This window comes from Mrakia frigida, assembly GCF_051309035.1.
Source record: "Mrakia frigida strain ATCC 22029 unplaced genomic scaffold BDY24scaffold_23, whole genome shotgun sequence".
NCBI lineage: Eukaryota > Fungi > Basidiomycota > Tremellomycetes > Cystofilobasidiales > Mrakiaceae > Mrakia > Mrakia frigida.
Genome location: NW_027481258.1, coordinates 71,109 through 93,777, shown reverse-complemented (window position 1 = coordinate 93,777; position 22,669 = coordinate 71,109). Strand labels below are relative to the sequence as shown.

The following is a 22,669-nucleotide window of genomic DNA, read 5'->3' as shown; positions in this document are numbered from 1 at the left end:
ACGCCTCGTCCTTCGTCCTCTCCTTCCCTCCCATCCATCACACACCTCCCAAACTTCCTACAGAACCCAGACCCCCTTCTCTTTCTCCCTCTCCACTCCCAATCGACCTTCCCGTTTCCGAATCACCCCCTCTTAGAATGGCTACCTCTGAAGCTTCCTCGTCAGGATTCGAGTACGTCCCCTCGTCCTCCTCCTCTCCCTCCCCTCCTTCCTTCCTTCCACCTCGACACCTCCCCTTAACTCCCCTCGATCTCGCTCTTCGTTGCTGAAACTGACCTCCTACGTGATTATCTCTCTCTCTCTCAGCTTCTCCAACACTCTTCGAAACCACAACCTCACCGCTTCTGCTCGAGGACTTCAACTCCCCAAAGCGACCTCGACTGGAACGACTATCGTAGGATGCCTCTTTGGAAACATCGAAGCTGGAACGGCAGGAATCGTGCTGGGTGCCGATACTAGGGCCACGGAAGGTCCTATCGTGGCAGGTGAGTTTCCCTTCTCTTCTTCGATCGACGATGGAGAGGCGGTGGCAGACGGAAGAGATGGAGGGGTTGAGAAGGAGGAAGGTCAACCTCACCTTCGCCAGCGAGATGGCCGCCTTTGCGCTCGCTCGCAGAAGGTGCTTTGGAGATGAGACATACGTTCATGTATCGTCAGGTCTCCATTGAGGAATTCCCTTTGTGATTTGGAAGGAGGAACACTCGACCTCGCGGATCTCCCTTCTCCCTCCTCCTTGTCAGCTTACTGACTCTCGCCCTCCTTCTCCTCTACCTCTCTCCCCCTTCTCTACCCTCTTCTGTATCATAGATAAAAACTGCGAGAAGATTCACTACATCTCTCCCCAGATTCGATGCTGTGGAGCTGGAACCGCTGCCGACACCGAGTTCACCACTGCCCTCATCTCCTCCAACATTGAACTTCACACCATGTCCACTGGAAGGAAGCCCAGGGTCGTCACCGCCATGACTATGTTGAAGCAGATGCTGTATCGGTGAGTTCGCCGTCTCTCGAGATTCATCACTCGTCCACCGATGGAGGTGTAGCGAGCGAAGGAGGAAAGGAAGGGAAGGAAGGGAAGCTCAACCAGCTTCAGCCCACACCTCCCCTTCCCCTTCCTCTCTCCCTACGACCTCAACTCGACTTTCTTCACGCCGTTGCTCCTCCACTGACTCCCGACTGCTCCTTTGTCTTCTCCTTTTCCAGATACCAAGGTCAGATCGGAGCCGCTCTCGTTCTCGGAGGATACGACCACACTGGACCTCAGCTCTTCACCGTCGCACCTCACGGATCGACCGACAAGCTTCCTTACGTCACCATGGGATCCGGATCTCTCGCTGCTATGGCTGTCTTTGAGTCGCAATGGAAGATCGGACTCACTGTTCGTACTGTTTCTCTTTCTTCTCTCGCTCTCTCCTCCATCCCTCCTGTTCACACCTCCCCCACGATCGTCACTCTTCTCTGAGACATCGAGGGTCGAGCTGAATTCCACTCCACTAGAAACGAAAGCTGACCACCTTGCTTGGTCTTGCTTCGGGTCAATCTAGCGAGAGGAGGCCATCAAGATGGTTGCTGAGGCGATTTCCGCTGGTATCTTCAACGATTTGGGATCTGGATCCAACGTCGACGTCTGCATCATCACCAAGGACAACACCGAGATGCTGAGGAACTTCGAGATGCCCGTAAGTTTCGTTCCACTTCGCGCGTTCTGTTCTTTCTACGAGACGACGACGCGTCGAATCGAATCGACCGAACCTGATCGCTCTCCTCCTTCACGCTCCTTCTTATCGCTCACAGAACCAACGTCCAACGAAGGATTTGTCGTACAAGTTCCCTCGAGGAACGACGGCGTGGAAGAAGGAGGACGTGAGGCAGTTCGTGGTTTCCTCGTCGACAAAGGCTCACACCGTCGGCGTCCAGGGAGGTGCGGTTCCTCCTGTGGGTCTTCAGGGAGAGGGAGCGATGGAGGTCGATGTTGGAGCGTAGTTTACTCTTTTCTCGTAGATGAGTTGACGAGGAGAGGAGGATGTTGGATTGATGTGAGCTTCGAACCATCGAGGAGACGACCGAAAGCGAGAGACAGAAAGAGAGAGCAGAGGCAGTGATCGAGACATCCTCATGCTTGATCAACTTGAACGATGATTCGCTGTCGCATTTTGATGCACATGCAAAAAAAACAGAAGCGGCTGAGGGAAAGAGATCCAGCTCGTGAGCTTTCAATCCCTTCCTTCCCACCGACCTCCATCTCCTCTCCTCCCCAACATGGTTGACGGTCCGTATCTCCCTTCCTTCTCTTCTGCCTTGTGAAGCTGACCCTTTTCCTCTTCCAGTTTCTCTCATCGGATCTCCTCAATATGCAGCAGCAGCCTCTGTGCCTCTGATCAAGTCCCCTTCGCTGTATCTCCCTCGTCCCGTGAGCTCGACCATCTCCTCCCTCTCCTTCCTTCCTCTCTTCCTTCCGCTGACGCTAGACCTTACCTCTTTCTTTAGGTCGAAATACCACCCGATATCCATCCACTACCAGAAGATATCAACGCCTACGTTCGCTCTCTCTCCCTTCCTCGTCCGTTCGTTTCCGACTCGTCAAGAAACGAAGTTGACCTTTCCCTCCCTCCCTCCCCTTGTTCGCTTCAGTTCGTCTACCCCTTCACCCTCGAACCTCACATCCTCGCCCACGGACCACCTCATCGAGCTCAAACAGCTGCTCGTCAAACAGCTCACGTCGCCTACTTGATCGGAAGGGAGGAAGCCAAAGCGGAGAGGAAGAGGAAGGAGCTCGCGAGGGTTGCGCCTGGATGGAGTGGGAGCGGAGGAGCAGCTCTCGTCCCCGATAGACCAAAGTCTATGAGCTTCGGTGGCTCGTTCGGTGGAGGGCAGGGTCAGGATCAGGATCAGGCGAAGGATCAAGCTCAGAGTGCTGGAAGTAGTGGAGGAGGAGGGGAGGGAGCGTACGGAGGATTGGGAGAGTTCGCTGGGTTGGATCTCTCCTCTCCTTCTCCTCCCTCGGAGTCGAAGGCTTGAGGAGATTTTGTTTTGGGAGGATGGGAAGACGAGACGACTTGTTACGACTTTGATACGACCATATTTTCAATGATGAGCGATTTTCGAGAGCATGACGTCGACGAGTCTCAAGGAGGGAGGAGGAGGGCAGAGCTTGGAGATTGATTCAACACACCTGGCTTCCAACTTCCACCCTTCCCCTTTCCTACTCGAACCTCTTCAGAAAGCTCATCAGGATGCGAAAGACTCCCTACGTGATCTCGTGAGTGTTTAGACCACGATTCATTGGTGGATGGCAAGGAGAGAAGAGAAGGAAGGCCGAACGCCAAAGGTCAAGCTGACCTTCCCTCCTCCCTCCCTTCCTTCCTTTCCTCCAGACTCGTCGTTCTGCTCGTCACTCTCGCACTCAGTCTCACTTCTCTCATTCGACCCAACTGGTCAGTACGATCCTTTATTATCGATGTTTTCTCACCTTCTGTATAGATCCTGACGCTTCTGCTCTTCGGTCTTCTCCAGGATCTCATCGCGCGAAGAAGGGACCTCGCATCTCGTCACCTTTACTTCCTATGGGCTCTGGAGGAGTTGCTCTAAGACAACTACAAACCCTTATCGACCTCCTAGCTTCGGATATGCAGAGGAAATCGAAGGTGGAAGCGGAGGTTTCAACGAGACTTGTCGACCGTTCCGTGAGACCTCCTTCGTGCTCTCGTTCTTCTTTCCTCTCGGAAGCTGATCTTCACTTTGCTAACCTCCTATGCAGCTCCTCGAAGCGAGTGTGAAGCGTCGGGAACTGGATCGTTCTGCATTCTTTGGTCGACGGCAGGCTACCTGTGAGCTCGATTCCACCTTCTTCGTCGAGGCGTCTCTCCTGTTTCTCTCGCTTCTCTTCCCTGACCACAGCTTCGACCTCCTTGTCCTCCAGAGCTCTCCTTTCCATGTTCCCTCTCTTGGTGTCGTGTCTCGCCTTGACGGTAATCGCTCTCGGACTTGGGGAGAGGAAGGTCAGAAAGGATCGTCGAAAGGCTGGGTGGAAAGGGATCGGAGGTCTCGTTGCTGGGAGTGGTGAGTCCGGATTCCTTTTGAATCAATGCAGAATGGAGAGAACAGAGCTGACTGATTGATTCTCTGCGTATGGTGGTGAATCGTCGACAGCCGTCCTTCAAATCGTCGCACTCTCCCTTGTCTTCCACGTTTTCCGAACGGATCCTTCGAGATTCAGTGATGTGGGGAAGCTAGGTCAGTTTACCTTACATAAACGGACTACGAGGATCTGGGAGAACTTACACTGGCGTCAATTCTTTTGCCTCTCGCTGCAGCTGCTTCGTTCCACCTCCTCGTCGCGTCGTCGGTTCTCTCGATCCTCCTCTTCGCGTCCTTGACCTTCACTGGACTCGCTGCTGGTCAGTCTTGCCCCAAATCTCATGCATTCCTCTCAAAGCTGACTACTAATGTCCTTCTCTGCTTCTTTCTCAGAACGAGGCAAGACCTGGGCTGGAGGAAAGTCAGCAGGAAAACGACGAAGCCGTCTCGGTCGCTCTACCTCTTCGCATCGAAGCGCTCGTGCCGACGAATCTGCTCCTCTCCTTGCTTGAACATTTGTTTACTTTCTACCTTGCACTCCTTCTCCTCCTTTCTGCCCGATTGAATGTTTTGACGAGTCAATTTTGCCCTCCTCCTTTTCGTGACGATAGACAAAGACGGGGTTGGAGTGGGGGTCTCTTTTCACGGGAGAGGAGGCGCTTCACCCTTCTTCCCTTCAAACCACATCCTTCTCCCTTCCTTTCTTCCCTACCCTCTCCCCTTCCCTCTCTCCCCGCGTCCCTTTCGCCAAATTGAATGAAGAAACCCGGTTGTAGAAACTACTCACTTTGCATGAAAGATAGCTGCTCAAGGTCGGTTTCGTTCTTGCTTGAAGCCCAAACCTCCTTCCTTTGATTCGTTCTGACTCCTCCTCTTTTTCTTGTCCTCTCTTTCTCTTTCTCGCAGTGCTTCCCTAGTTCGACCCTCTTCGCTCTTCCAAGACCTCTTCGCCTCAGGCGACAAACCACCCTAACAACCGCCAACGAAACCCCTCCATTCTATGGGCTAAAGCGTCTTTTCTCTGCTTCTCAACACCAGCCCCTCCCCTCCTTCCTCCCCTTCCCTTCCCTCGTCGTCGGAAAAAACACAAACAAAAACAAACCCCAACCCAACAGATTCAAAACACACCAACAGAACATCTACCACCACCCCTCTCCCTCCTCTTGCATCTTTCTAATAGCCCGAAATGGTGTTCAAAACTCCCTTCGCTCTCCCTTCCTTCAAGCCCCTCTCTCGGTCCTCCTCGCCCGCTCCTCCCGCTCCTGCTCCTCCTCCTCGAACGCCCACGACTCCGTTCGACTCGCTCCCAACTCCCAACTCTCCTCCAAAAGACAACAGAGGTCGAAACTCATCGGATCTTGCTCCTTCCAACTCGGATCCGACCTCGGTAGACAGCAGCAAGAGGTCCCGCTCTCTTTCTCGACCTCTCGGGATCCTCTCCATTCGATCCTCCTCCACGCCTCTCTCAACTCCCAACCCTTCTCCCAAGCTGGGAGCCAACACCGCCTTGCCTCCTACTCCTTCAGCAGGAACCGCTTCCAACGGGGGCGGTGGGTTGGAGGCGGTTGGGCTGAGGATGTCGGAGGGAGTGAACAAGGCTCTGGCGGGAGGCGTTGGGGGTGGAGAGTGGAAGGGAAGGAAAGGGTTGGCCAGAGGTAGCGGGAAGGAGTTGGCTGCCATGATGATCAGGTGAGTCATATCTATATATATTTTTTCGAACTAGAAAGTGGAGGAGTAATTGGGAGGAAACTCGAACTGACCTCAACTCCTTCTTTCCTTTCGTCGCATTCAGGGAGCTTCCCGGTCCTCCCATCGATCAATACGTCCTTCGAGCCATCGTCAGGACTTCAGTCAAGTACCTTTCGGTCTTGTGAGTCGAGTTTCAGTTGCTTTTCTCACCTCTACGTCCTCGTTCTGACCCTCCCTTTCCCTTATCTTTCGAACAGTGCGACCCGTCTCGAAACCGTCCTCCTCCCCGCTGTCATCGACTCAGCCTTCGCCCTCCCCATCCTCTCCGCCGCTCCTCCTACTCAGTCGATCCTCTCGACCAGCACCGTCGCTCTCCTCAACCCGTGCCAAACCTTCGCTCTCACCCTCGCTCACGCAGCCTTCGAGGTCCACTCTACCCTCGCTGCTCTCCTCGCGTCTCCTTGCGGTGGAGTCGAGCCTTGGCCCAAGCACGTTAGCGAGAGCTTCAAGCCCGTCATGGACAAGCTCGAGTCGGTCGTCGGTCGAGTCGTTCAGCCTCTCCTGGCCTCGCTCAAGCGGGAACTCGGAGACACCCTCGCAGGTCTCAAGGAGGCCACCAAAAAGGTCGAACCTTCGTCGTCGGCCACTCCCAAGATCGTCCGAACCGTCGGAGGAGTCGAAACCATCCCTCCTCACCTCGCTCCGTTCGCCTCGAAGGTCGACATGACCAGGAAGGTCCTCGAGAAGATCTCGGCTGGATGTGGGAACGCCGGAGAAGGATGGGTCGTCGGCGTCGTCGTCTCGTCGATCTGGAAAGGGATGCTCGCTCTCGTCGAGAGACCCGTCTCGCCGGCCGAGAAGGGAAGTCCCAGGAGCTTGTCGCAGAGACTCCTCGTCAACGGATCAGGAAAGGCCGCTTCGGGAACCTCGACTCCTCCTTTGGACGGACACGGTTCTTCCGCTCCCGTCTTCATGCCCAAGGCTCTCGCCTCCACCAAGTCGGCTACCAACGTCGCTTCCCTTCTTAGGACGCCAGGATCTCGACCTTCGTCCCCTCCTCGACCCATCGTTGCGGACCCAGCCACTTGCCTCGTCACGGCCTTCGAAGGCCTCGTGAGGAAACTCGTCGATGGACTCGTCCCTTACAAGCTTCCAGCTGCTTCGGATCCTGGACACCTCGCTCGAGAGGCACTCGCTGAGGCGCTCGAGGCTTTGGAGGTGAGTTGAGCTTTGTTTCTTCTAGACGACGAAAGAGAAGCTCCCTCAACAAAAGACGCGTCCTGACTCTCCTCTCTTCTTTTTCTCCCTCCTTTCAGTCCCTTCGAATCGTCGTCGGTACCCTCGGCAAGCCCAACGGTCTCCACCTCATCATCCGAGGCCTCGAAGAACTCAAAGCCTCCTCCGACAGCGAGGAGGACGAAGAGGACGACGCCTTCCTCGACGCGTTGGACGACGTTCCTCCCATCCTCCTCTTCCTCCTCTTCGGAGCTCGACTCGCTTCCCTCCCTCCCTCCCGAGGCCCTCCGGTCCTGCGACCCGTCCACGACATCCTCGCTTCGACCATTGGGACGCAGTACCTCGTTGGGTTCGGAGCCGCCGAGGAGTGGGAGCGTCGAGCGGGAGCGGCGATGAGGGCGGAGGTGGACGTTTCGCTCATGACTAGGTGCTTGGATGGGAGGGAGGAGGAAGGGTTGCTGTTGACGATCTTGAGCTTGGTGGTGGATGTGATTTGACTCTCTTTGGGTGCATCTTTTCTGCGTATCTCTCCTAGATCTACTTATCTCTTCTCGTCGACGTCCCTCGTTATTGCTTTAGAACCTCTACTTGCTCTCGCTCTCTCTTCTATTTTTTTGACTTGCTCTTTCTTGCTTGCTCCTTTGCCTCGTTTTTGCATAGACACTTCTTCTCCTTCTCCGTTTCTTCCGTACACGTTCTCGAACTCTAGCTTAGCGAAGACTTCTCTCTCCCTCTCTCTCTTCCCTCTCGTCTCTCTCGCTTTCTGCTCGTCTCGCTATCCCCCCAAAAAATGTTTCTTCTTCTTCAATCACACACTAACGCAAAACTACCTATTCTACTCTACTCGAGAAAAACGAAAGCAAAACCCGACGACTCCAAGCTTGAACGCTTTCCCTCCCTCCCTCTCTCTCCCTCCCCCCTCTCCACCAACCCACAAAAACTACTGGTTCTTCTTCTCCCCCGTCACGATGATCCCCTTCGTCGCTGTCATCCTCTCGGGCACCTTGATGGACTGCAGGGCCGAAATTCCGAAGGCGAGGATGGGCAGCAACAGGCCAAAGCTGACGATCAGGCAGGTGAGGATGGGCGTCGAGAGGATCTGGTACCGAGCGAGGAGAGGGAGGTCGTTCTCGACGACGGTGGTTCCGTTCCGGTTCTTGCTGGGGAGGGAGGAAGTCTTGGCAGCGGCAGCGGCAGGGGAGACGAGGAGGAGAGGAACCTCCTTTTGGTTTCGTCGGTGCTGCTGGATGGCGAGAGGGGAGGAAGAAGAGGAGGGGTGTCCGGTGAGAACGATGAGATGGGAGGAGGCGTGGGTGTCGAGGAAGGAGATGATCTGAGGGGAGATTAGAGCGTCTGAATAGGATCGGTCGTAACGAGAGAAGAGATTGATTAGCTTCGAGGCAAGGCAGAATCCGAAGGAAAAGAAGAAGAGCTCGGAGGGAAGAGAACGGAAGGAAGGAAAGAGAGGAGCTCACCTTCCCACTGGATGTCCGCGTCCCTCTCCTCTTCGACGACGGCCTTTCCTTCGACCTTGACGATCTGAACGACCGAGGTCTCTCCCTGGGGGATGTGCTCTCCAGCCTGGACGGTTTGGACGACGGATCCGCATGCTTTGGCGAGTTGAGCGAGGGAGTCGTCGAGGTTGGAAGGGGAGGTGGAAGTGAGGTAAGGCAGTTGGAGGGAGGCGGAGGGGAGCAGTCGAGAGAGGAACGACATGGAAGGGAGATCAGACGCGTGGAGCTGCAGTAGAGGAAAGGAGCATATATACCAAAGAAGGAGTCAGCGAGGAGAGACATAGAAGGAAGGAGGAGGAGCAGCAGAGGGAAGCGAGCGAGAACGAACCCCTTCCTGATCGATGACGAGAACACCTCCCAACGAGCACAGAGACTCGTCCGACAAGACATCGTAAGCCAGAGGAGAATCTACAACAGCTCCCTCCAGTTCAACCTGAGAAGAAAGAGCTCCAACAGCGGAGAGACTGAGGGGAACAAGGGAAGGAAGGCGTCAGGTCAGCGTTCGTTTGGGAATCGAAGGGACCCAAAGAAGAGCTCACCTCGGTTGGGACCAGAGAACGAAAGGAGCCGTGTTGACGAAAGCGAGAGTGGAAGGGAGGAGAGTAGAAGCAACGAGAACAGCTGCTAGTGGGGAGACCATGGTTGAAGAGAGGAGAGGAAGGAGGAGAGAGAGAGAGAGAGAGAGAGAGATGCAGTTGGTTGGAAGAGGGCGTTCGGCGCTGCACGACAGGCCAGAAGTTCGCTTTCGACGGTCACTTTTTCGCAGAGTTCGAGCATCTACAGAGCGCACAAACAAGCTCCACATTTGAAGAAGGAACTCTCTTCCCTTCTGACTTCCAGAAAGTGTCGAAAAATCGGCAGCTCGCGTCTCGACAAGAACGATCCCCTCGACCCTCCTCCTCTTCGTCGATCTTCCCGTCGCTCTCGCTCTCCTTCTTGCTCGACTAGGCAACCTTGCTCACTTCTTCCACCATCTCCTTCATCTCCAACCTTCTCTTCTCGTCATGTTTCTTGACCTTTCTTCAAACGATCCAGCTCGCTGTCGTCCTTGATCGAACAGACCTCTCCTCTTCGTTGTTTTGTTTCTCCTCCCTCCCCTCCCCTCCCGTTCCCAAATACTTCTTCTCGTTCCTATGATTCTTCTCCCCTCCCCATCTCACTCTCCTGCAAAAGCAAGTCTCGCGAAAAGAAAGAACGAACGGTCGCAACACCTCGCTCGCGTCTGTTTCCTTTCTTCACTTCCCTTCTCTTTCCTCTCCTCTCCTAGATTCTGGCCCAAAAGACGAACAAAAACCTTGATCAATAAACTCGATATGAACGAACCGTGGACCCCTCTCTCTCTCTCACTCTCTACATATTCCCAGCAGCCTCCTCGTCCTCCTCCACCAACACCATCTCCTCTCCCTCTCCCTCCAGCTCCTCCTCTTCCCCACCCACCTCCATCGCCTCGACCTCCTTCGCTGGCGCCTCGGGCGTCGCATTCGCAGCAGCAACGACCAAGAATCGTCGCTTGTTGGACTTTCGTCCCTCCGCGGCGGATCCTACGTGACCTGCTTCAGTGGCGGAGGAGGAGGAGGAGGGTCGTTGCTGCTGGTGAGGATGAACGTTGCCTGATCCGAGATGCGGCAGGGAAGGGACCCCTCCGTTGTTCTTTCGACGACCGGATTCTTTCTTGGATATTTGCTGGAGGGTGGGTGAAGGAAGGAGGAGAGGTTCAGCGTTTCGAAGGAGGGAGACGCGTCGAACGTTCCGTTTCCCTTTTGGAAGAAAACGGAACCAAAAAAAAAAGCACTGTTCTGTACTCACCTCCACGTCCTCCCCCTCTCCCCCACCCGCTCCGTCCTCCTCCTCGCCCTCTTTCGACCACTTGGGCAGCTCGACCAGGAGCTGGTAGAGGTTGAACCCTGGTCCGGAAGGTTTCCCGTCCGCTCGAGGGGCTTTGGTCTTGTTGCTCTTTTTCTGGATGGGAGCTGGAGGAGGAGGAGGCGAGGCGAGGAGGTGAGGGGAGGTGAGGAGGGAGGCGATGGGGTTGGTGGTTGTTGGCGGGAGGAGGGAGAGCTGGAAGGGAGAGGGAGGGGAGGACGGGTGGGGGTTGGTGTTCGTTGTTCGTTGCGAGAGGAGACGGAGAGAGAGGACAGAGAGGGACACGGAGGAAAGTTTTCACTTACAGCGGTAGAGGAAACCTCAACGGTAACGAGAGCCGGGGTGGTGGCTTCGGGGATGTCGAGGGAGACGAGCAGAGTGGGCGAGGAGGAGGAGGTGAGGACGGCAAAGTCGAGGATGGGGTGACGGAGGTTGAGAGCTTCGACGGTGGAGATGGAGGAGATGTTGTCGAGGGAGAGGGAGAAGAGAGCGGTGGCACTGTTGGATGAAGAGGGAGAGTCAGCTCGACGCGTCTCGTTCGTTCGTTGTTTCCCTTCTCTTCTTCCCGTCCCCTCCAGTCCCAGTGCCTCTGCTCCTACTAGCGACCCCATCGACAATCCAGCCTCCCCAAGGACTCCATTTCCCTCCGCACCGACCTCCGAAACAAAGACCACGAGCACTCACCCAAGCGAAAAGAAAACAACCCGTCCTCCGACCTCGAGCACCTTCAACACGCACAACCCGTCCGATCCAGGCGTCCTCTCGGGCTTCTCTCCCTTCTCGTTCGCCCTCCCGTATCGCTTGGGAGCCTCGATCTTGATGAACGGCTTGACGACGTCGAGGATGGGGATCCGATGGAGGATGGATCCGGACGCGGTGGTTGGGGAAGAAAAGGACCAGACGTTGAGGGAGGCGTCTCCTCCGGCTGAGAGGAGAAGGGAGTGAGGAGCGGAGAGGAGGAGGAGGGTGGAGATGAAGCTGTTGGAGGGGAAGAAAGAGGGAGAGCGTTGGTTGAGAGGGCGAGAGCGACGCGAAGAAAGAGAGAGAGAGAGATGAAGTGCGTCGGCAGGACGTAGCCTGGGAGTCGACAAGGAACGAAGCGGAAGTTCAGAACTCACTGCTTGGAACCCAAGAGGAACCTCTCTACGATCTCTCCTTCGGGGTATCGAGAGATTCGGATGTGTTCGTCTCGGTCGGAGGTGACAATGTACTTTTCGTCCGAGGTGAGGAAGAGGGAGGTGATGGGAGAGGTGTGGCCTGTAAAGATTCGAGAAGAACAAAGAGCATAAGAAGATCAGTTCAAAGGCTTGCAAGAGCAGAAGAGCTCCGAGGGAGGAGGAGGCAGGAGGCAGGGAGAGGACGGAGGAGCTCAGGACTGACCGAGAATGAGCTTCCCGTCTGGGTTGAGAGCCGGATCCGCGTGCAAGTCTACCTTCCTCTCGGTGTTGGCTACGTCTGTTGAGTCGGCTACGGGGTGGAGAGGGTAGCTGTTGAGTGGGAGAGGGAAGAAAAGGGGGGAAGGGAGGGACGGAGGAAGGAGAGGTGAGCTCGCGAAAGAGGCTTCGAAGGAAGGCAGCTCTCTGGGCTCTTGTACCTACGTGAAAGCGTCTCCGAGTCTATCTCCGATGACGATATCGTTGTTGGCGAGGAACTCGAGAGTGGAAATTTTCTTGAGAGCTTGTCTGGAGGAGCAAAGCGAGAGAAACAAAGGTCAGCTCGAGGTCTTCCTTCTCTTTTCCCCTTCCCTCAACTCACCTCGAGCTATCGAGCTTGATCTCTTTTCCTCCGTCCTTAACCTCCCAGACCTTGAGAAGCTTGTCATCCGCTACACTCGCCAGCCAGTTCCCGTCCTTGGATACGGCGACGAGTCTGATCAATCCCTTGTGAACGTCGGATTCAGGGAGGGAGGAAGTACTGGCCAGGGGAGAGAAGGACGAGTCGAGAGCGTTGAACGAGTGCAGGTGAGGTCCCGTAGTCAAGTACAGAGTGGAAGGAGTGGAGATGACGTTCAACGCTGGGTAGAGAGACATCTTGTAGATTTGGAGCGTGCTGGTCGTTGAGGGTGAACGAGGAGAGAGAAGAGGAAACCAAATTCAGACGTCAGACTCCGAGCTTCAACGAGCTCAAGGAACTCGTTTCTCCCTCAACAACCATCCCTTCTCCTTTTCAATTCGCACCCATCTCCTCTCTGGAGCAACCATACAGGTAAGCTCAGATTTTTCTTCCGAGCTATCCGTCAAACCGAACGCGGAAGAGCTCACCGTTCGTTCTCTCCCTTCAGCTCGCGTCTCCTTCCCCTCCCTTCCTCGACTCTCCTGGATTCCCTGAGTTCATCTCGCTCGTCTTTCTCGTGAGCATAAACTCATCCACCTCTGTTGAAGGTTCTACAAGAGCTGACGACCCTTCTTTCCGTTCCCTTCAACCTCCAGAAGGCAGTCTCACGCGAAGGACGGAAAACAAGTCGAGCTCAACTCCTTCGTTCCTTCCCTCCCTCCCTCCGTCGCTCTCCCATCCACCCACCTCGGCTTCATCTATATCACAAGGAAGGGTCTAGACGAGCTTGCAAGAGGTCACCATGTCCTCGCCTATACGACCAGGACAAGTCCATCGTTCGTGTCCCTTTCCTTCAGCTCTCTCCTCCCTCCTTCGAGCCGCTCACGCTTCCCTCCCTCCTTTGTTTATACAGGTCTCTCTTCCCCTCGTCCACTCCCTCCATCCCACGACGTCGCCGAGAACAAATCTTCTCCTCTTCGTTCGACTCCGTCCCTCCTCGCTTCGACCTTTCAACCACCTCGCTCCTCTCCTCTCGCTTCGACCTCCTCCTCGACCTCGACCTCGCGTCCTCCTCCTCCTCCCTCCCGCTCCTTCTCAGCACCACCCCGACCCGCTCCTCCTCCTCCACCAGAAGAAGTTATCGACGTAGCCGTAGAGCGCTACTCCTCTTCTCGCCGACTCTTAGACGAATGGGAACAGATCGCACTCAAGTACAAGGACGTCAAGCTCGAAGACGACGACGAGATCGATATCCGAACGGGCAAGATCGTCAAGGATCGAGGACGGCTCAGAGCGATGGAGAAGGTCCGCTTCTTTGGAGATGATCGATCGGAGGATGAGGACGAGGAGGAAGGGCTCGTAGAGGAGGACGAGGACGATGATGGACTGGGAGGGTGGGATCTAAAGCAGTTTGAGAGCTTTGATCAGGAGGAGGAGGAGGCGCTCGAGGCGGGAGCAGTAGAGGAGGAGGAACCTCAGCATCCACCACCACCCAAGTCGTACCTCTACTTCCCTCCTCCTCCGCCGCCGCTGGTGGTCAAGAAGCACGTCGTTGACGAGGGAGACCTGAAGGAGTTCTTGGAGGAGTCGAGGAGGAGGAAGGAGCTGGGGTTGGATGGGGACGCTGAGGACGAGAGCGCGACTGGTTCGACTGGAAGCGGCAGTGGCGGTGGATGGGACGAAGAGGAGCAGGGGTCGTACGATGACGAAGAAGATGGAGAGGAGGCTGGAGGTCTGGAGGAGGGCGACGCGGACGAGGAGGAGAGACAAACCCACCAGAATCAACTCACAACCCTCAACGCGTTCGACCTCTCGGACGACGACCCACTGGCCTCGTCACCCATTCCTCAGGAGAAGTTTCATCGGAGTGCATCCCTACCAGCCACCTCCTCGACTTTCCAGCGTCCAACTCCTCCTCCAACCATCTCCTACCCACCTTCGTCCTCCAAACACAACTCCTTCCTCTCCCGGAGTTCACCTATCAGCAAATCTCCTCTCAAGAACGGCTCCAGTTCGACTCTCCTCTCACCACCACGAGTCCCACCTCCTCCCATCGATATCTCGGACTCGTCGGACGACGACGAGGAAGAGGACGAAGAAGAGGAGGACGAAGAAGAAGACGACGCCTTCGTTCCACTCGAGGAGGAGGAGGAGCAGGAGCAAGCCGTTCCGATGGAAGTCGATTCGGAATCAGACTCGGAAACAGAACCCATCGAGAACGACGACGACAACGACGGAGACGACCTCAACATCCTTCCCTCTCCTTTCAAACCGAAATCGGAGCCCGTCGCTCGCTCCGTCCCTCCCTCCCGCTCCCGTCCATCTCCTCCTTCCCCACCCTCCTCAGCATCTCCTCCACCCTCCTTCGCTCTTACAACCGTAGAAGAGGAAGACTCCGACTCCTCTCGAACTCGTCGTCGTTCCTCGAGGACTCCAGTCCCTCGAGATTTCTTCTCCTCGGCAGGATACCTTCCCGCTCCCTTGCACCTCTCCTCCCTCCCCTCTTTGACTCGACCGCAACAACGTCCACCCCTCCCTAAACCCTTCTCCCACATCCCCTTCTCTCGCTCGGCCTCTGTCAGCAACAGCAACAACGCTCAACAACCTCGTTTCGCCTCAGCTCTCCCTACTCCTCCCCTCTCGTCGACCTCCTCGTCGTCGTCGTCCTCGTCCATCTTCAACCCAGCTTCCTCCTCCTCTTCTTCCTCCCTCATTATCGATCTTCCTACTACCACCGCGGGGAGCTCGAGTTCGATCCGACAAGTTCGTTTCGCCTCCCCGGAGGAAGAGGGCGACATGTCCCCCATCCGACCGTCGAGGAAACCGATGCATCGCGTCACGGCGAGGGAGCAGTTGAAACCTCTCATTGCGAGGATTTGGGCGGATGAGCTGAAGGGGAGGGAGCTCTTGGACGAGGCGAAGAAGCAGGAGGAGGAGGGGAAGAAGAGGAAGAAGGACGGAGAGGAGATGGGTGGGTTGGGGAAGAAGGGGAAGAAGAGCGGGAAGGGGAAGGGGAAGGAGAAAGCAGCGGTGGTTGGCGGTGGGTTCGGGTTCTTTGACCGACCGAAGAGCTGGGAGGAGGATGAGCTGGAGGAAGAGGAGGAGCAGGAGGAGAAGCCGGTGGTAAACAAGGAGAACGTCTGGGAGGATGGAGTAGAGGTGTTGATGGTTGCGCCCTGGCCTGGGACGGTGGAGAAACGGACGAGGGAGGAGAAAAAGACCGAGTCGAAGATGATCGTGAAGAGGAGGAGGATCCTCAGTCCCGAGACGGTCGAACGGATGGAGGAGGAGGAGCAGGAACGAGAGGATCCTCATCAATCGACGACGACGGCAACATCCACAAGTAAACGTCGCTCTTCTCTACCCAACTTTCGACCCACCTCCTCCTCTGCCAACCTCCCCTCCAACTTCCGAATCGCCTCGCCCGCTCAGCACGTCGCGTCGAAGAACGTCCAACCCAAACTCGAACGACCTTCTCCCGCCCCACCTTCACGCCTCGATCCCTCCTCCTCCCTCCTCGGCGACTCCAATCCAAGTCGGACATCTCGTCCGTCCTCTAGTCTCCGAGAAGACGTCAAACCCACCTTCGACTCGAGTTGGAAGGAGATCGAGGAGGTCTTCGGACCCGCAGGGACCAAGCTGGCGAAAGCGGAGAAGACGTTCTTGGATACACCTACGTTGATGGGGACGATCAAGAGGACGGTGGCTCTCCTTCAGCTTAGGAGAGGGACGGAAAAGTGGGGAGAGGAGGTGGTGAGGGAGGCGAACGAGGAGTGGAAGAGTGGTGAGTTCACTGGTTCTTCGTCGCCGATTCATCAACCTCGGATTCTCACTAACCTCTTCCTCCCTTTCCCTTATTTGATCGTAAAGCTTCCAGCAGCTCCAGCACCATACCCAGCTTCCTCCGAACGGATCCTCTCTCCTTGTCCCTCGAGGACGACTCGACCTCCCTCCTCCCCTCCTGCTCGAACTGCCTCCTTCGAGATCGACCCTCCCACCTCGCCGACGTCTGTCTTGGAAGGCTTTTGTTACCCGTCGGAACTCAACCGGATCTCGCGACCTCTTCCACAGCGCCGAGGAGGACGTTCTGCTCGTTCCTCGACGGAGCGGATCGGAGACCGTGGGAGAAGGTGGTGACGTCGAGGTGGAAGACCAAGGAAGAGGAGGTGGATGGGGAAGGAATTGTTGGTGCTTCCGTGAGTCTCCTTTCGGTTGATTCTGGCTTGTTCGTTCGTTCGTTCGTTCAACGCGTCGCTGATTCCCTGTCTTCCCTCCCCACTCTGCCTTCCTCTTTCTGTCCGCCGGTTTCGTGCGACAGGCTACGGAACCCTGGTCTCTCGATCGATTCATCGATTCCCTTCCGGACGAAGACGCTTCTCCCTCAACAAGCATCCAGCGGAAGAGGTCGTCGAGCGCTCGGCCTAGACACACACTCTAAACTTCCCTGCCTGTCCTTTCGATAGTCGTTTCTGCCTATCTCTCCATTTCTAGCTTCGATTACTATCTCTCCGCATCGCCTAGCATCTCAGCTTTTAGCCCTCACCCTTTCTTCGTCGGCGCGTCTTTTTTGCCTTCTCTCTTCCACTCAGCCTCCTCTTTTCGCTTTCCCTTCCATCTGTTGTTTCGAATAGCTGCATCGCATCTTCTTTCAGTCTTGATCACGCGTTCTCCTGGGTATCAATGGTCTTTGAATCGTCAAGAGGGGTAGAGAAAAAGCAAGCAAAGGTAAGGAAGAGCGGTCTGTAATGAGCGAAGTGTGAGAGTTGTACAGCGTGCGTAACAGAGGCGTGAGACGGGAAAGGGTACGAGTGAACGACGAAAATGAAAGAAAGAGAGAGAAGGGGGAGAGAAATGCAAGAAGCGCCAAGATGAGAAGACAAAAGGAGAAAGGAGCGTGGGTGGAACGGAGGTACGAGAAGGAGGGTTGCATGGAGCGAGATACCAAAGGCAGAGTACGTAGGGAGAAGAGCGGAAGTTATCGTACTTGTCTAGTAAGGACGGTTCGCACCCATCTCGAGCACCAGAGCCGAGACGTGGAACGCTCGTCGAGAGTTGATGGCGTCGTGGGTGACTGTAGCTTTGAGGTCGTTCTCGATCTGAAAGAAGGAGGATGAGCAGAAAGAGTACGATCAGTTTAGCTTTCAAACTCGTCGGGGTTCGTCGCGTCAGAAGAGTCGAGGGGCTGGCGAACGAAACGCGTCGAAGTAAACTCACAGCGAGAAGTTGATCGGCGTTCCAGAGTCGAGAAGCGCATCCTCCAAGGTGTTGGTAGAGGTTCTGAAGGTTCGAAGGGACAGATCGTCAGAAGGCGAAGTGGCGATAGAGAGAGGGGAAAGAAGAGAAGGCTTACGCTTGTAGAATCAGCCTCCAGCAGATCCTTCTCGTTGAGCTTGAGGATAGCGAGGGCGATTCGGAAGAAGGTGTCGAAGCCTTCGACAAAGAAGACGTCCCCTGATGATATGAAAGAGGTTGAGTCAGTGATTGGAAGTCGGATCGAGGTCGAAAAAGAAGAGGGAGAGAAACTCACAGGTTCGGAAGAGGGTCTGCGAAAGAAGAGAGAAGAACAAGATCAGATCAGCTGCTCGAGCATCGACGAAACGGCTCATACAAGTTTGGGGAAGGAAACTCACCTCGACAGGAACTGAGCGTCGAACAGGGAACGGAAGCGGGTCAGCACGAGAGGCGCGTCGAGGTTTCGAGCTGATCTTGAACTTACGACAATCCGTGAAGAGAGAAAGGAACCATCCGAAAGCAACGGCTGTAATCTCGATCCCGTGGCTGGCCATGTGTAGGTCAAGAGCAGGAAGCTCCTGATGAACGAAGTCTTGAAGGACGCGTTGATCCGCTCGAGAGCCTGCAAAACGAGCGAACGAACGATCAGTTTCGAGTCTCTTCGTTCGCGTAAACGAACCGGAAGAAGGATTAGTTTACAGAGAAGATCTGGGGAGTAGTAGTTGGGAGGCATGAGACGCTCGACAACGCAGAGGAAGACCCAGAAACTGAAACGAGAAAGGAAAGTCAGCCTCCAGTGTTTCGAAACGAGAGAACAAAGGACGAAGGATACTTACGCTTCTTCTTCTCGTTGGTGGGTAAGAAGTAGGGTTGCAGCGACCATCTGAGAGGAGAGCAGAAGGGAAGAGGGTCAGCGACCGGCGTTCAGTCGAGGAGGTTGAGAAATCGAGACGCGACTCACGTTCAGTCCTTGACAGTATCCAACTGTCATATCGTGCCTGTCGAAAGACAAAAGGAGTCAGCTTGGACTACTTTTCTCAATTAGAAGTAGGTTGGAAGCTCACCAAGCAAAAGCAGTCAGGATCTTTCGAAGCTTCGAAACTCCAGGTCCGTCTCCTCCGAAGAAGACGTTGAGCGGCTGTAAAGATCGATGAAGTTCGAGATTAGCGTCAGATCCTTCTTCTTGGAGCAGGAACAAGTCGATATAAAGGTGAAGAGCAGCCGAACTCACCAAAGTCCTCACGACATCCTTCTCGATCTCGTTCCTCACCGTCGAATCCACTCCCTCCTCCTCAGCCTTCGCCAGCAGATCTTCGTACTCTCCAGGAGCCATGACGTCCGATGCTCCACTACACTCGGCCCACACCTTCGCTCGATAAGCAATCGGGATCCCTTCTCTGACGAGCCTCACAAACTCCTTGAGATCCTCCTTCCCAGCCTTTCTTCCCAGACCCATTTGTGCAAAGCCAACGAACCCAGCGTCCTCCCCCGTTCCTCCGTTGTTCGAAGACGCCAGAGCGAGAGAGTCCCGTCGACGACGAAGGAAGGAGTCCCAAGAGGCTTTGCGAGAGGATTGTTGCGAGTCGTGGATGTCTGTGAGTTGATTGAGGAGGATTTGGATCGTCTTGCGACCGGTGAGGGAGATGGGGTTGGGACCGTGGCCTCGACCTGGAGGAGGAGTCGCGTCGTTGTCGAGGGAGGGAGCGTCGGCGGAGACGTGAAAGGTTTGAGGGGAGATAACGGGTCGAACGGGGGAAGGGTTGAGAGAGACGAGAGTGGCCGACCGAATTCGACTTCCTCGTTTCCCGTCCACGGGGCTCGTCGGTGTTGCGGGGTCGTTGGGTCCTAGGCGACGATCTACGGCATCCGATGAGACGACGGAGACTCCTGAGGAAGATGAGAGAGAAGCTCGGAGGTCCTGTGAGCCGTGATCGCGCTCGTCCGACTCGTCGTGGACGGCGAGTTTCGAGAAACCCATTTTCGACGGCGACTCTTGGATGAACTGGACGTTGCGCTCGACCCAATCCTCCTCATCGTCGGTATCCGAGTCATCCGAGTTGTGATTGATGAGTCCTGAGAAGGTGGCTGGTGCTGGGGCTCCTGCCTCACTGGCGTCTCGCAGCATCTTTATCGACGTAACTGGAAATCGCACGAAACGAGTCAGATCGGCGAGGCGTTTCGCGGGAGATGGATCAAAAACTCACCATCGTAGATGAATCCGTATCGATCTGTAGAGGTGGGAGACTCGAAGTCAGTTTCGAAAGCCATCGACGCGGGAAGAAGGATGGAAGATCTGTGCTCACCCGTCAACGCTTCTCCGCTCTTCTCGAACCTCGACGCCCTCTTTTCCCTCGTACTCCCTTCTCCGATCTTCTTCGCACCAAAGAAACCCTTCAGATATCCAGCTCGATCAAACAACAGCGTTGGAGGTTTCGACTCCAACGGCTCTATCGACTCCAACTCGACTGAAGGCATCGCTCCTCCTCCCGCTCCTGCCGTTGACGCTGCTCCTGCTTGACCGTTGACTCCGTTGCTCGAGAACGGATAGTTTCCTGATCCAAGTGCTGTTCCAGGATTCTTCGGACCAAGGTCTGCTGGAGGAGGGATCTGGCGAGCCGAAACGACGAGGTTCGAAGGACGGGAACGACTCTTCGACGAGGATCCGGACGACGCGAGGGTTGCTGAGTTGAGGACCCGACTGAGGACGGAGGAGGCTGCTGCTAGCGGTTGCTCTTTGTTCGTCGACGTCTTGGCGGAATTCGAGGTTGAAGAAGAGGTGGGGAGTGTGAGAGACGTGGTAAAGGTTGTTGACGAAGTTGTGGGAGCTGGAGCTGGGGATCTGGCCTTCCTTCCTTCCGAGGATCCTCGCCGTGCTGAAGGGAGCTCTTTGACGGTGATCTTGGCATCCCTGGCGTTAGAGACGAGATCGAAGGCGAGTCGAGATACGAGAGGGGAGACGGAGGAGGGATCCGAGAGGAGGGATGCCGGGTTGGAGGAGATGAGACGCGTCGAGAGGAAGATGGCTCGGAAGTGAGTCGGAGAGGTTGTGGGAGTGGCGGAGAAATCTGAGGTCTCTTCGACGGGTTGAATTGTACTGAGGAAGGAGGTAGGTGAGGCGACCGAACTGGATGAGGTCGTAGGGAGGGTGGTGGAGGCGAAAGTTGGGACGAGAGGACTCGACGAGGAGCTGACGGGGTGGGTAGTGCCTTCGACGGTGGTGATTGCTGGGGAGAGTAGAGGAGGCGATAAGAATCCCCGAAGGCTTCGTTTTGGTACGTCCTTCGCGCCTGCGTCTGATCCTGCGACGGAAGACGACGTCGAGCTCCCTCCTCCTCCTCCCCATCCCCACATCCAATCTCCGATCGATCCTCCAGCAGCTCGATCTCGCTTCTTCTCCATCTTCTTCTTTCCTCCCCCGTTCTTCATAGGTAGACTTCCTGTTGCTGCCTCGTTCCTTAAGCTCGACGCTCGACTCTTGACCACCGGGGTAGGAGCTCCATCTTGGAGGGAGGACGAGACGACCGAGGATGAAGCGCTTCCAGTCGATACGAAGGAAGAGAGGGTAGAGATGGATCCTTGACGCACTTTGTCTCGACGAGGATCGTGGACGCTGTTGATGGAGGGCGTTGCGTTAGGGAGAGGGAGGGAGACGGCTGAGCTGGAGGCTAACGAGCCGTTGTGTGGAGAGGATGAAGGCATGGGATTACGAGGAGGAGCGTGAACGTTGAGGAAGGCTGAAGATGATGTTTCGAGGGAGGTGGAGAGAGCTTCGAAGAGGTCCGAATGAAGAGTCGCGTCCTGAAGAAAGGGAAGATTAAACACTGGGTCAGACGCGTCGTTCTCTCAGCGAGATACCTGACCTTCCAACTCGAGAAACTCGATTCTTCATCCTTTCTTCTCGAAGCGAGAAGAGTTGCTCACCTGAACATGGCTGGGCTCGTCTGTCAACGCGTCGCCCACTCCCTCGTCTTCCTCCTCGTCGTCCTCCAGCTGATGCCTCCAAAGCATCCAGCCAACCCGAGCGAGAATCTTCAGAGGATGCTCCTTTCCTCCTCGAGGACTTCCCGGTGGGCTAGGAGGAAACAGAGGTGTATCTCCTCCATCCTCCTCCTCCTTCGACGTCGCCTTCTTCCCTCGACTGCTCCTCCCGAACAGGTCTCCTTCTTCCACCGGGTCCCATGGCGACAGAGCTGACGCAAGCTCGTCCGAGCTCATGAGGTCGTACCTAGCTGCTAGAGCTCGTTCCTCCTCCCTCGAGAGAATGAGAGGCGGCTTCCTCTTATTGCGACGCGAGGGAAGGTGAGAGCTGAAGGTGGCGGTTGCGGGAGAGGGGGAGGAGGCTTGAGCGTTCGAGGCTTGCCGGTGGGTGCTTTGGGTTGGAGTTGTTGGAACTTTGGGTAGTTGGTAGACGCTTGGTGAGGATTTGGAGGATGAGGAGCTGGGAGAGTGCTGAAGAGGAGTCGGGCGAGGAGGAGATGGTCGACCGTTCGTTGCTCTCGTCGCCGTTGCCCCTGCGGGTTTGGTCGAGGAAGGTAGCCGATTGGAAGATGAGGATGAGGAAGGTGAAGAGGAGAATGACCGAGATGTCGAGGAGGACGATGGGATGGCGAGAGAGGTAGCGATTGGACGACGAGTAGACGAGAGACCTCGAACTGATCCGTCCCAGGAAGGTCCCTGTCCTCCTTCGTTGGAAGGGTACTCGTCCGGTGAAGCTGGAGAGGTAGGAGTTGAGAATCGAGGAGCTTTGGAGGGTCGAAGAGATTCGGACATGGTCTCGGTGGTCTTGTTCATGAGGTCGAAGTAGGAAGAAGGCCGGAAGGTTGTGTCTAGGAGGGAAGGAAGGAGCGAGGGAGCTCATCAGCTCAGCTCATTCTGACGGTCGTCTCCCAAAGTATCCTGCGAGCTCATCATGAACGAGAGTTGGAAGCTCACCTGGATCTTGATAGTCTTCCTTCGATGTCGTTGGTATGTTCCTTCTTTGCTGCTGAGCTGTTCTAGCCTTCGAGGAGGAGGAGAGGGGAGGAGAGAGAGGATGCTGGACCTGGAAGATCTCGTCTACTGTTGGCGCGGAAGACATCCTTCTTGATGGATTGGAATCCCTATCCGTTCGAGGATCAGGACCTGATGAACGAGAAGGCGATGTTGAGGATCTGTCTTTGGGAGGTTGTGGTGGTTGGTTGGAGGGAGGAGGAGGGAGCAGTGACGACGGTTTCCCAACCCTTTCTGAGCTCAACTTTCGCCTCCTTCCTTCCTCTCCTCTGACGTCCATCTGCCTTCAAAAGAGA

At 55.7% G+C, this 22,669-nt stretch overlaps 8 protein-coding genes across 8 annotated transcripts; 5 read left to right on the top strand and 3 right to left on the bottom strand.

Annotated features, from left to right (window-relative positions):
* Position 1: 1 nt before the first annotated feature.
* Positions 2-2,055, top strand: PUP1 (proteasome core particle subunit beta 2). Its single transcript, XM_076641223.1, has 6 exons — positions 2-172; positions 307-485; positions 808-991; positions 1,204-1,378; positions 1,545-1,679; positions 1,795-2,055. The coding sequence occupies exons 1-6, from the start codon at positions 138-140 to the stop codon at positions 1,981-1,983; spliced, it is 897 nt and encodes a 298-aa protein (XP_076494933.1). The 5' UTR covers positions 2-137; the 3' UTR covers positions 1,984-2,055.
* A 182-nt stretch (positions 2,056-2,237) lies between these two features.
* BDY24DRAFT_394771 (uncharacterized protein) lies at positions 2,238-3,182 on the top strand. Its single transcript, XM_076641222.1, has 4 exons — positions 2,238-2,269; positions 2,328-2,410; positions 2,488-2,538; positions 2,632-3,182. The coding sequence occupies exons 1-4, from the start codon at positions 2,260-2,262 to the stop codon at positions 3,016-3,018; spliced, it is 531 nt and encodes a 176-aa protein (XP_076494932.1). The 5' UTR covers positions 2,238-2,259; the 3' UTR covers positions 3,019-3,182.
* Positions 3,183-4,760, top strand: BDY24DRAFT_394767 (uncharacterized protein). Its single transcript, XM_076641221.1, has 8 exons — positions 3,183-3,259; positions 3,375-3,434; positions 3,514-3,683; positions 3,758-3,827; positions 3,920-4,059; positions 4,150-4,233; positions 4,314-4,397; positions 4,471-4,760. Exons 1-8 carry the CDS (start codon positions 3,234-3,236, stop codon positions 4,587-4,589), a joined length of 753 nt encoding a protein of 250 aa, XP_076494931.1. The 5' UTR covers positions 3,183-3,233; the 3' UTR covers positions 4,590-4,760.
* A 503-nt stretch (positions 4,761-5,263) lies between these two features.
* Positions 5,264-7,499, top strand: BDY24DRAFT_371156 (uncharacterized protein; the record flags this gene model as incomplete). Its single annotated transcript, XM_076638142.1, has 4 exons — positions 5,264-5,766; positions 5,870-5,947; positions 6,024-6,984; positions 7,083-7,499. 4 exons carry the CDS (start codon positions 5,264-5,266, stop codon positions 7,497-7,499), a joined length of 1,959 nt encoding a protein of 652 aa, XP_076494930.1.
* Positions 7,500-7,942: 443 nt separating this feature from the next.
* On the bottom strand, positions 7,943-9,156 carry BDY24DRAFT_416684 (Ac45/VOA1 transmembrane domain-containing protein; the record flags this gene model as incomplete). Its single annotated transcript, XM_076643617.1, has 4 exons — positions 7,943-8,355; positions 8,478-8,742; positions 8,845-8,980; positions 9,056-9,156. The coding sequence occupies 4 exons, from the start codon at positions 9,154-9,156 to the stop codon at positions 7,943-7,945; spliced, it is 915 nt and encodes a 304-aa protein (XP_076494929.1).
* A 635-nt stretch (positions 9,157-9,791) lies between these two features.
* Positions 9,792-12,489, bottom strand: TRM82 (Trm82p). Its single transcript, XM_076641220.1, has 8 exons — positions 12,135-12,489; positions 11,978-12,061; positions 11,760-11,866; positions 11,498-11,636; positions 11,064-11,357; positions 10,685-10,877; positions 10,323-10,574; positions 9,792-10,199 (listed from the first exon to the last, which is right to left on the bottom strand). Exons 1-8 carry the CDS (start codon positions 12,407-12,409, stop codon positions 9,867-9,869), a joined length of 1,677 nt encoding a protein of 558 aa, XP_076494928.1. The 5' UTR covers positions 12,410-12,489; the 3' UTR covers positions 9,792-9,866.
* On the top strand, positions 12,485-16,828 carry BDY24DRAFT_394752 (uncharacterized protein). The gene is made up of 6 exons (XM_076641219.1): positions 12,485-12,584; positions 12,661-12,729; positions 12,809-12,988; positions 13,066-15,936; positions 16,023-16,348; positions 16,471-16,828. The coding sequence occupies exons 3-6, from the start codon at positions 12,955-12,957 to the stop codon at positions 16,588-16,590; spliced, it is 3,351 nt and encodes a 1,116-aa protein (XP_076494927.1). The 5' UTR covers positions 12,485-12,584; positions 12,661-12,729; positions 12,809-12,954; the 3' UTR covers positions 16,591-16,828.
* BDY24DRAFT_394746 (TBC domain-containing protein) lies at positions 16,829-22,561 on the bottom strand. Its single transcript, XM_076641218.1, has 15 exons — positions 22,317-22,561; positions 21,306-22,210; positions 19,688-21,182; positions 19,589-19,612; positions 18,616-19,523; positions 18,449-18,522; positions 18,346-18,382; positions 18,221-18,267; positions 18,084-18,151; positions 17,869-18,006; positions 17,783-17,793; positions 17,680-17,695; positions 17,503-17,603; positions 17,367-17,429; positions 16,829-17,248 (listed from the first exon to the last, which is right to left on the bottom strand). The coding sequence occupies exons 1-15, from the start codon at positions 22,459-22,461 to the stop codon at positions 17,141-17,143; spliced, it is 4,140 nt and encodes a 1,379-aa protein (XP_076494926.1). The 5' UTR covers positions 22,462-22,561; the 3' UTR covers positions 16,829-17,140.
* Positions 22,562-22,669: the final 108 nt, after the last annotated feature.

Excerpts from the sequence above, each read along its gene's own strand:
- PUP1 (XM_076641223.1), top strand. The coding sequence starts at position 138 with ATGGCTACCTCTGAAGCTTCCTCGTCAGGATTCGA. Across the intron at positions 173-306 it reads GCTTCCTCGTCAGGATTCGA|CTTCTCCAACACTCTTCGAA; the intron begins GTACGTCCCCTC and ends TCTCTCTCTCAG. Across the intron at positions 992-1,203 it reads TTGAAGCAGATGCTGTATCG|ATACCAAGGTCAGATCGGAG; the intron begins GTGAGTTCGCCG and ends CTCCTTTTCCAG.
- BDY24DRAFT_394771 (XM_076641222.1), top strand. Across the intron at positions 2,411-2,487 it reads CGCTGTATCTCCCTCGTCCC|GTCGAAATACCACCCGATAT; the intron begins GTGAGCTCGACC and ends CTCTTTCTTTAG. Across the intron at positions 2,539-2,631 it reads CAGAAGATATCAACGCCTAC|TTCGTCTACCCCTTCACCCT; the intron begins GTTCGCTCTCTC and ends TGTTCGCTTCAG.
- BDY24DRAFT_394767 (XM_076641221.1), top strand. The coding sequence starts at position 3,234 with ATGCGAAAGACTCCCTACGTGATCTC. Across the intron at positions 3,684-3,757 it reads CGAGACTTGTCGACCGTTCC|CTCCTCGAAGCGAGTGTGAA; the intron begins GTGAGACCTCCT and ends CCTCCTATGCAG. Across the intron at positions 4,060-4,149 it reads AGGTCTCGTTGCTGGGAGTG|CCGTCCTTCAAATCGTCGCA; the intron begins GTGAGTCCGGAT and ends AATCGTCGACAG.
- TRM82 (XM_076641220.1), bottom strand. The coding sequence starts at position 12,409 with ATGTCTCTCTACCCAGCGTTGAACGTCATCTCCACTCCTTCCACTCTG. Across the intron at positions 10,575-10,684 it reads TTGAGGTTTCCTCTACCGCT|CTCTCCCTCCTCCCGCCAAC; the intron begins GTAAGTGAAAAC and ends TCTCCCTTCCAG. Across the intron at positions 10,200-10,322 it reads GAGAGGGGGAGGACGTGGAG|CAAATATCCAAGAAAGAATC; the intron begins GTGAGTACAGAA and ends CCCACCCTCCAG.
- BDY24DRAFT_394752 (XM_076641219.1), top strand. The coding sequence starts at position 12,955 with ATGTCCTCGCCTATACGACCAGGACAAGTCCATC. Across the intron at positions 12,989-13,065 it reads ACGACCAGGACAAGTCCATC|GTCTCTCTTCCCCTCGTCCA; the intron begins GTTCGTGTCCCT and ends TTGTTTATACAG. Across the intron at positions 15,937-16,022 it reads GAACGAGGAGTGGAAGAGTG|CTTCCAGCAGCTCCAGCACC; the intron begins GTGAGTTCACTG and ends TTGATCGTAAAG.
- BDY24DRAFT_394746 (XM_076641218.1), bottom strand. The coding sequence starts at position 22,461 with ATGTCTTCCGCGCCAACAGTAGACGAGATCTTCCAGGTCCAGCATCCT. Across the intron at positions 21,183-21,305 it reads ACGAGCCCAGCCATGTTCAG|GACGCGACTCTTCATTCGGA; the intron begins GTGAGCAACTCT and ends CCCTTTCTTCAG. Across the intron at positions 18,152-18,220 it reads CACCAACGAGAAGAAGAAGC|TTTCTGGGTCTTCCTCTGCG; the intron begins GTAAGTATCCTT and ends TTCTCGTTTCAG.